This window comes from Galeopterus variegatus, unplaced genomic scaffold, assembly GCF_000696425.1.
Source record: "Galeopterus variegatus unplaced genomic scaffold, G_variegatus-3.0.2 Scaffold711, whole genome shotgun sequence".
In the NCBI taxonomy this organism is placed as follows: Eukaryota; Metazoa; Chordata; class Mammalia; order Dermoptera; family Cynocephalidae; genus Galeopterus; species Galeopterus variegatus.
Window position 1 is genome coordinate 419,965 of NW_007726822.1, and position 8,727 is coordinate 428,691.

The 8,727-nt window shown below is 64.5% G+C and overlaps 1 protein-coding gene across 1 annotated transcript in view; it reads right to left on the reverse strand.

The window, feature by feature from the left end:
- The window catches only part of OPLAH (5-oxoprolinase (ATP-hydrolysing)), a 9,858-nt gene extending 1,662 nt beyond the window's left edge, over nt 1-8,196 (reverse strand). Inside the window, exons 1-23 of the mRNA XM_008571701.1 lie at nt 8,005-8,196; nt 7,731-7,922; nt 7,100-7,199; nt 6,894-7,017; nt 6,619-6,814; nt 6,378-6,543; nt 5,947-6,085; nt 5,800-5,867; nt 5,394-5,659; nt 5,133-5,245; nt 4,870-5,040; nt 4,593-4,730; nt 4,361-4,499; nt 4,118-4,230; nt 3,763-3,914; nt 2,931-3,091; nt 2,743-2,844; nt 2,491-2,665; nt 905-1,089; nt 666-812; nt 443-577; nt 104-253; nt 2-20 (exon numbers count right to left, since the gene is read on the reverse strand). Coding sequence (XP_008569923.1) covers nt 2-20; nt 104-253; nt 443-577; nt 666-812; nt 905-1,089; nt 2,491-2,665; nt 2,743-2,844; nt 2,931-3,091; nt 3,763-3,914; nt 4,118-4,230; nt 4,361-4,499; nt 4,593-4,730; nt 4,870-5,040; nt 5,133-5,245; nt 5,394-5,659; nt 5,800-5,867; nt 5,947-6,085; nt 6,378-6,543; nt 6,619-6,814; nt 6,894-7,017; nt 7,100-7,199; nt 7,731-7,922; nt 8,005-8,175 — 3,322 coding nt within the window. The 5' untranslated portion in view covers nt 8,176-8,196. The remainder of the gene's footprint in view (nt 1; nt 21-103; nt 254-442; nt 578-665; nt 813-904; nt 1,090-2,490; nt 2,666-2,742; nt 2,845-2,930; nt 3,092-3,762; nt 3,915-4,117; nt 4,231-4,360; nt 4,500-4,592; nt 4,731-4,869; nt 5,041-5,132; nt 5,246-5,393; nt 5,660-5,799; nt 5,868-5,946; nt 6,086-6,377; nt 6,544-6,618; nt 6,815-6,893; nt 7,018-7,099; nt 7,200-7,730; nt 7,923-8,004) is intronic.
- Nucleotides 8,197-8,727: the final 531 nt, after the last annotated feature.

Sequence of the window (8,727 nt, forward strand, 5' to 3'; positions counted from 1 at the left end):
GTCACGTTGTTCATGCAACCCTGGCAGGGGCAAGCGGTCGCTCCCTCTCACCGCCCCCTGCCGCCCGCCGCCCCACAGCCGCGCCCACCCTGCCCCTCCGCACCTGGGAGGCTGCGCAGGCCCCGAAGGCCCCCAGGATGACGTCCACCACACGCTGCGACGTGAGCACGTTGCCGCCCACCACGGCCGCCTCTGGGGACGGGTCCAGGATGGAGCCCCTGGGAATCACGACACGCACCGGTGCCAGGCAGCCCTGTGCATGGGCAGGCAGCTCTCAGGAGCAACTCGTGGTGGGTCCCACTCTCAGGTTCCGGGAGGGACCCGTCCCCCAGCACCCCTGGGTTCAGGCCGTGGCTGGGCTGACTTTGCCCCCGGGCACATGCAGTATAACCTCGGGCTTCGGGTCGACCTGCTTATCTCCCGCACACAAACACCTAGGAACCTGATTGAGCGGGATGTCCCGTCCCACCAAACAGCGCAAGCAGTAGATGAGGGCCGACAGCGTTATGGCCCGCGGTGCGTTGAGGTTGCCAAACACCTCGGGCCCGGTGCCACTGAAGTCAAACACAGCGCTGCCCTGCGCACCAGAGGGGACGGGGGAGGACGTCAGCAGCCCGGCGGCCATGCCCCAGGAGCCCCAGTGGGCACCTTCCCCTCAGCCAGACCTGAGTCAGGTTGATCTGCACTCGGAGGCGGATGGGGGAACCGTCGTCCATGTGATCCTCGGCAGACACCTCGAGGGGCAGTCCCCGGGCCTGCCGGGAAGTCCCAAAGGCCCGCAACATGTCGCGCACTGCCAACTCAGCGTTTGCCTGGCAGGGAGAAGGTTCAGCAGCAGTCAGGCCAACTTCAACTGCCTGGGGTAGGCACAGCACTGCCCCCACGCTCCTGCCCCCAGGCCCACCTGAATATGGCCCATGTAGGCCTGCACCACGTCCAGGCTGTACTGCCCGATGAGCTCTCCCACCAACTGGATGCCCTTCTGGTTGGCTGCCACCTGGGCACGCAGATCTGACAGGTTGTCATGCAGGTTCCTGGTCCCGCTACAGCCAGGGATTTTGCCTGGTGCCCGCAGGGCCTCGGTCACCGCTGGATGGACAGGGTCACCACTGAGCCCACTCCGAGCCCCAGGGCTACTTGGTGCCACTTCACACCCACTGTACCCCCACTGGGCACTGAGGTCCTCCATGTTGGCCCTTCACTGGCTCCCCCCACATCCCTTGCTGACTCAGGTGCCCCAAAGACCCCCCAGCCTCCATCCTTCTGCTGAACCTTCTGGCTCCCACAGCCCAGCACCCCAGGGCACCCTAGGCCTGCACAGGCAGCTCTGCCAATGACCACATCCCTCAGCAAACTCACCTCTCTTCCTCACCACTCCTGCCTTCTCTGGGCCTCCTTTTCCTTGTCCCTCCCCCACCTGTCCTGCTCCCAGCCCTGCACTTGGAAATAGCAACAAGGCGCCCATCTGTGCCACACCCCCTCCCCCAATACACACACAGATTTCCCAGATCTGGCCGAGGTCTCCACCCCTTGGCAAGCAGTGCATGTTTGACCCAGAGACCACTCCCCACCTTGGGAAAGCCCCTTTCCCCTCTGATCTGGGTCACCATCTTCTCTGGGGTACCCTGGCCATTGGGCCCTTTGCCATCTGCCTGCACACGTCTCCCCATTACCCACACCCCCTTCCCAAGCATTGTCCAAGGGAGCAGCCAAGCCTGGGACACCCTATTTGTGTCCTCAGCACCCAAGCAGCCTGTGGCTCTGTCGCCCCCACCCTCCACCCTGCCACGTCCCCTCCCTTCACTCCAATATTCCTCCCTAGGCTCTCAAACCCATGACCTCAGACCGCTGTTTTATTTCCCCCCAAAACCCCCACCCAGGCCCCACCACAGCCTCTGTCCCACCTGCCCTGCAGCTATCCTGTGCCCCTCAGTGCCAGGGCCTCAACCCTCCAACTGTCCAAACTTGACCCCTCGCCTCCACACCAAAAGCCCATCAGAAACCCACCTCGACCTCCAAAACAATTCCCCCCAACCTACACCCTGTGCAAGGCCCACAGCATCCAGGGCAACTGCAGGTGCTGCCACACACCCCCGGCAGCCTCCGGGCCACTCACAAACCCCCATCCTCTCTGCACACGCAGGTGCACAGGCAGACCAGGGCAAGCCTAGCTGACCACCCAGGCCCAGAAAGCTCTCCAGGAGCCTACAGCCCCCAACCCTGTGTGAACTTCACACACCGCAAGCAGCTGCCCACCTTGAAAAACAGGCTCCCCTCCCTCCTGCACCTTGCTTCTTGGGGTGTTCCTGGGCCCAGGCAGAATTTATATCAGCTCCTCTGATCATCTCTGACAGATGATCTGCTGCCGCTCCCCGGGGTCACCACCTGCCTGCCCCCAGCCTCGAGGCAGGCCTGAGCTGATGGGCTGCATCCCCACTGTCCAGCCTGTCTCAGCCTGCTGAATCCCCACCTGGTCCCACTCCTGCTCACCCTCCTCCTGGAAGACGCCCCCCTGGACGAGTTTGAAGGACAGAAAGACGGCCCCCTCCTGTTGCAGCGTGGTGGAGTGGGGAGGCATGGAGCCTGGCGTAATGCCCCCAATGTCTGCGTGGTGCCCTCGGCTAGCCACATAGAACACAGGCCGGGTCTGACCCGGCCAAAACACCTAGGAGGATAGAAAGCAACGGTCAGCTATGTCAGCCACCCCTGTCCCCACAAAGACAGCCAGGCAGTGTCCCTCACCGGTGTGATGACAGTCAGGTCTGGAAGATGGCTGCCCCCTGAGCTGGGATGGTTGCTCAGCAGCACGTCGCCAGGATGGAGGTCAGCCCCCAAGTGCTGGATCTGAAACCAAGAGACAGGTGCAGAGTAGGGGAGTGGGGTACGGGGGCAAGGGCAGATAAGGGGGACAGGGGAGGGGCCCATCGTACCTGGAACTGCACAGTTTCCTGCATGGCACCCAGGTGCACAGGGATGTGGGGGGCATTGGAGACCAGACCCCCATCAGGCCCGAAGAGGGCGCAGGAGAAGTCGAGACGCTCCTTGATGTTGGTGGATATGGCCGTGCGCTGCAGGATGCGGCCCATCTGCTCTGGAGGCACAGAGTGACCAGACACCGGCTGGCTCCACCCATGCACCCACCCACAGCATGGCCCCTCTGGACAGGAACAGTACCCACCATAGTCAGGCCCAAACCAGGACCTGGCAGCTTTTCTCGTGCCCTGGGGAAGACCAAGGTGGCGTTGCGCCCACCTGGGCATGGTGAGGCTGCAGCCAGGCATGTCTTGGCCTGTATGAGGAGCTCCATCTTCCTTCCCACCCCTGCCTGGAGCACCCAGCAAGAGGCTGGAGCCTCCCCCAACCCTCTGCCCTGCCTGACACAGCAAGAAACTGGTTCCCAGGCACAGACCCCTAGGCTTCCAACAAGCCCCTGGCTTGACTCTGCACAGATGGGCTCTCTGTGCTGGCCTCAGTGTCCTGCCTGTAGGAAGAGGTCAACCCCCAGGTCACATAGCTGCTGGAAAGAGAAGGAAGGGGCCCATCCCAAGCCCAGGGCCACACTGCCTGCCCTGTCACCCGGGGGGGCCTGCTTCTGCCCCTCCTGGGCATGCTTTTCCTCCACACACCCCTGCCAACCCACCAAGTGAGACAAAAGCTGGTGCTGTCAACAACACCGCCTACCTACCTCTGCCCGGGATGCAGAATCCCATTCCCTACACTACAGGGAGCCAGGGCTGCAGGGGGATGGCAGCAGCCACTCACCAGCAATGCTCATGAAGCGGTGAGAGAAGATGGACAGCTGGATGGGGTCAAGCTGAGTACCCACTGTGCTGGGGGCCTCGGCCCCCACTGAGATGAGGATGTCGCCTGTCTCAGTCACCTCTGCCTGGCAACCTGGCTCCACCAGGATGGTGCTGGGGACAGGGAGCACAGAGGGGCTGCCAGGGGCCAGGCCAGACCTCCTCTTCCAACCAGAGACTCCACAGCCCCACGCCAGGGGACACCGCAAAGATGGAATCCACAGAGTCCCTAAGGCCCCTGCAGCTTTAGGCCAGAGAACCCCCCACCAGGGGCCCCACCCCTGCACAGCTTCTATCCTGTGCAGGCTTCAGCACACCTGTTGCAGTCGATGATGAGGCAGGGCCCCTGGAGCTTGTGCCCACAGCCCAGCTCTCCTAGCAGGTACACAGGAGTCTCCTGGTAGCCCCCCTCAAAGTAGCACTGGGTCATCTGCAGAGATTGGGGGGTTAGCAAGGCTCCTAAGTCCAGCACCCTGCCTCAAGAGAGCTTGGTCTCCCCATCCGCACCTGTCTCCATGTCCCATGGGTGTGGGAGGACTGTCACAGGCAGAGCCACCAACCTTGTCCACCCGGGGAGGTCCCGTCTGGACTTTGGGGGTATCCTCCAGGCGAAGACTGCTGTGGCCTGTGCCCCTCACCCGCACATCGTCCACGACCACTGGCCGCTCCGGGATGACAAAGCCAAACTCCCTCATGTACCTGCATACCCCAGGCCCCAAGGAAGTGATCAGGGTAAGGCAGCCAGCCCAGCAGGCCACCCGCCTGGGCTCCCTGGATGAGGAGCTCACGCACATCTCCATGAAGGCTGCCCCAAAGTCACCAGCACGGGGCGAGCGGGCCGTGGCCGGGTGCTGATGCGCAGACACCATCAGGGCACAGTCCGTGCCCTGGTAGCGCAGGTGCAGGAAGCTCTCAGTGCTGATCTGGGACCTGAAGCAGGTGTGTGGGCAGGGGTGCTCACACAGAGCCCCCTGGCCTGCCCCTCACCCCACCCAGCGCCCCTGCCTCCTCCGGCACTCAGAGTCTAGGAGCCCTTCCTGACCACTGCCCAGCGGGTCTGGGAGCCCACCTAGGGAAGCCCTGGGCCTGCAGGGCATCCACGCACTGCTCCTCCAGGTGGCTCAGCCTCTGGTCCAGCTGCGCGAAGGTCTCGGGTGCATAGGACAGGGCGCAGGGCTCCTGTGCCTCATGCACCACATCTGCCAGGGCCAGCCCCAGTGCCGACAGCAGCCCACTGTGCCTGCAGGGCCGGACGGTGTGGCGATGAGGGACCCCTCCCACAGTCAGCCCCCCAAGCCCAGGACACACGCACACCTGTTCGCCCATGCCCACCTGTGAATGTGCACGGTGTCCATGCCCAGGGCCCGGGCGATGGCACAAGCATGCTGCCCACCAGCTCCCCCGAAGCAGGCCAGCACATGGGCCGAGGGGTCGTGGCCTCGTGCCTGGGAGCCGGAAGGGGTCAGTGGCCTCTCCTACTCCACCCTGTCCGGATCCCCACTTCTTACCCCTTTTGGGTGAGCCGAGGTGTGGGGGTAGTGGGTGGGGCTGGAGGGTGGGATAGGCAGGCGAGGGCGGGCAAGGGGTGTGTACCTGTGTGAGTGCACGGATGGGCCGGCACATGGCCTCGTTGGCCACGCGCACGAACCCCATGGCCACCTCCTCCAGGCTCAGCGGGGAAGCCGGGCAGGGCCCGTTGGTCAGGAAGCTGTTGACCTCAGCGGCCACAGCTCCCAGGGCCTTGCAGGAGGCCTCAGGGGACAGTGGCTGGTCCTCTCCCGGCCCAAAAATGCAGGGGAAGGAGGCAGGCAGCAGGCGACCCAGGACCAGATTCGCATCCGTCACTGTCACGGGGCCCCCTGGCAAGTGGGCATGGTGTGGTCAGTTGTGGGCTGGAGGCGGGGGCCAAGAGTGGGCAACAGGGATGAGGCTGAAGGGGTGGGGTGAGCTGGGGCAGTGTGGGGAGGGCAAGACCTGGCAGGCAGACACTAGCTCTTACCTTTGCGGTAGCAGGCGGGGCCTGGATGGGCTCCTGCTGACTCAGGCCCAACCACGAAGAGGCCAGACCTTGGGAGAGGGAGAATGGGATTGGAGGCAGGGAGGGAGGCAGGGCCAGGATCTTGGCCAAGGGCCAGGGGGAGCTGACCTGAAGAAGAGGCGGGAACCCCCACCAGCCGCCACTGTGTTGATGTCCAGCTGGGGAGCCTGGAGAGTGATGCCGGCTGTGCTGGCCTCAAAGACATGTTCAAATTTCCCAGCATAGCGGCTCACATCTGTGGATGTACCTGGTGGGGAAAAGGGTGCTGAGGAGTCACTGAAAACCCAGTGCCTGCTTTGCACATCCCAGCAGCCGAGCCTCCCCAGACCCTAGCCTTCAACCTTCATACCTCCCATGTCAAAGCCGATGACAGGCTGGCCGCCCTCCATCAACATGTTCAAATTTCCCAGCATAGCGGCTCACATCTGTGGATGTACCTGGTGGGGAACAGGGTGCTGAGGAGTCACTGAAAACCCAGTGCCTGCTTTGCACATCCCAGCAGCCGAGCCTCCCCAGATCCTAGCCTTCAACCTTCATACCTCCCATGTCAAAGCCGATGACAGGCTGGCCGCCCTCCATCCGGTAGGAGGTAGCCGAGTAGCCAACCACACCACCGGCAGGGCCCGAGAGCACAGCACGGGAGCCGCTGAAGGCATCCATGGGCGCCAGGCCACCATCGGAGCGCATGAACAACACTTGCACATCCTGTGAACGGCATCAGGTGGGCAGTGAGGAACCAGCGCCTGGGACGGGGCTGAGACAAGTCGTCAAGGACCTCACCTTGAGCTGGCCCTGGAAGCCACGGCAGAAGCCCTGCACGTAACGCTGGATGGTGGGCGTGAGGTAGGCATCGGCGCAGGCCGTGTGGCCCCGAGGAACAATGCGCACCATGGGCATGGCCTCCGAGGACAGTGACACGTGCGTGAAGCCCAGCTCCCGGGCCAGCGTGCCCACCTGCTGCTCGTGCTGGGCCCACCTACGATGAGAACCCAGTGATGCTGAGTCTCCCACTCAGACCCACCACCCACTGTCTGTGACCCGCGGCCCTCACTCACGTGTACGAGTGCATGAGCACCACAGCCAAGCTGCGGATGCCTCGCGACAGGAGCCCCTCCAGCTTTCCACGCAGGGCCCCCAGGTCCACGGGCTTCTGCACTTGTAGCAGGTCCCCGGTGCGGCCTGCCGGAAAGCCATCATGGCCATCACAGACCACCGGGATCTGCCCGCCCCAGATCCCACACCCAATGGCCGGCACCCACACCTTTGACGGGTGTCCCAGTGCCTGGCTCTCCACGGTGCAGCACCACACGCTCGTCCACCTCCAGCACCTCCTCGTACAGCACCTCAGGCATGGGCACGGCCTGGGGGCAGGCAGAGGCTCAGAGGAGGCCCAGGCCTGAGGGTCCTTGCCAGGGTCCTGCGTGGGCAGGGCAGTGCAGGGGCAGGCATGTGTCCCAACAGGCCAGTCCACAGGCCCAGGAGACAAAGAAGGAGCAGCCCCAGCAAGGCCCACCCAGGGGGTGGCTCTCTGCCCCCAGGCATCTGAGTGCAGCCAGCTGCCCCGCCCTGGAAAAGGCAGCTTCTTCCTGGAACCCAGCACTGGGGCATGGCTCCCACCCAGTCCTCATCCTGAACAGGGCTGGCTTAAGCTGCCCCATGCCAGGGTCCAGGACAGGGAATGGTGGCAGATAGGAACAGGGCACTAGGTGCCCCCTCAGAGGGCTGGGGGGATGCAGGGTCCCACTGGGAGTGCCCAGAACCTCCTCTGCCTGTCTGCTGGTGGCTTTAGGCCACCATCGATCCTTTCAAAAACTGCCCTTCCCACAGGCCATGGCACCCCTGGGGAGGTGTAAATGGCACCACCGGGCCCCTGGTTGGCATGGGGAGCTCACTAGGTCAAAGAGGTCCTCGCGGGCCTGGGTGCCGATGTGCAGCAGGTCCCGGAAGCCACGTGTCACCAGCAGTGCCACCCGCTCCCCCTGCCGCTCCAGCAGTGCATTGGTGGCCACCGTAGTACCCATGCGGATGCTGGCAATGCGACTGGTGTCCAGCGGCCGGTCCCGGGGCAACAGCATGCGCCCCTCCTGCCGACCACATGGTCAGCGTCAGACCACTGGCCATGGGGTCCATCCCCACCCCATCCCCCTACTCTCTACCCTGGGCCACCTGCTCCAGGATGCGGCGGATGCCCTCAGTAGGTGCGTCTGCATAGTTGGCAGGGTCCTCTGACAACAATTTCAAGACCCGCACGTGTCCGCCTGGGCACTGGGCAAAGACATCTGTGAAGGTGCCTCCGCGGTCGATGGCAAAGTGAAAGCGCCCCTCTGGGCTGCCCATGACGGCGGGGCTGGGGTCCGGCAGCAGCTCCTCGGTTGGTAGCCCTGGAAGAACTGGACAGAGGCAGCGGGTCAGCGGGGAGGCTTGAGCAGGATGAGAGTGGAGAGAGGGGGTATTCCAGGTCTAGGGGTGCCCTGGGGGAGAGCCAGAGCTAGGGCCCGGCTCAGAGGGCAGCGCGAGCAGAACCCGAGCTGGGCAGGCCGGACAGCCGGCCTGATGCCCCCACTACCCAGCGCCCCGGCGCTGGGGCGCAAACCCAGGGCCTCGAGCAGGCCTGTCGGGTGTGGAGGCGCGGCTGGATCCAGGAGCCCTCGGGCTGGGAGTTCTGGGGTCTTCCAGCAGGAAGAGGCGCAGGGCCGGGGTGGGCCGTGAGCGGGGCCCCACGGCCCGCTTCACTCAACCTCTGGCCGAGGCCTTGTGGCCACCCGGACCGCGCGGAGGTTGAGCAACGACGGGGCGGGGCCCTGCGAGGAAAGGGGGGGAAGGTGGCGGCGGAGGGGACAGGCCGGGGCGCGTCCCCCCTGCCGCTCGGCTCGGGGCGCGCGATGTGCA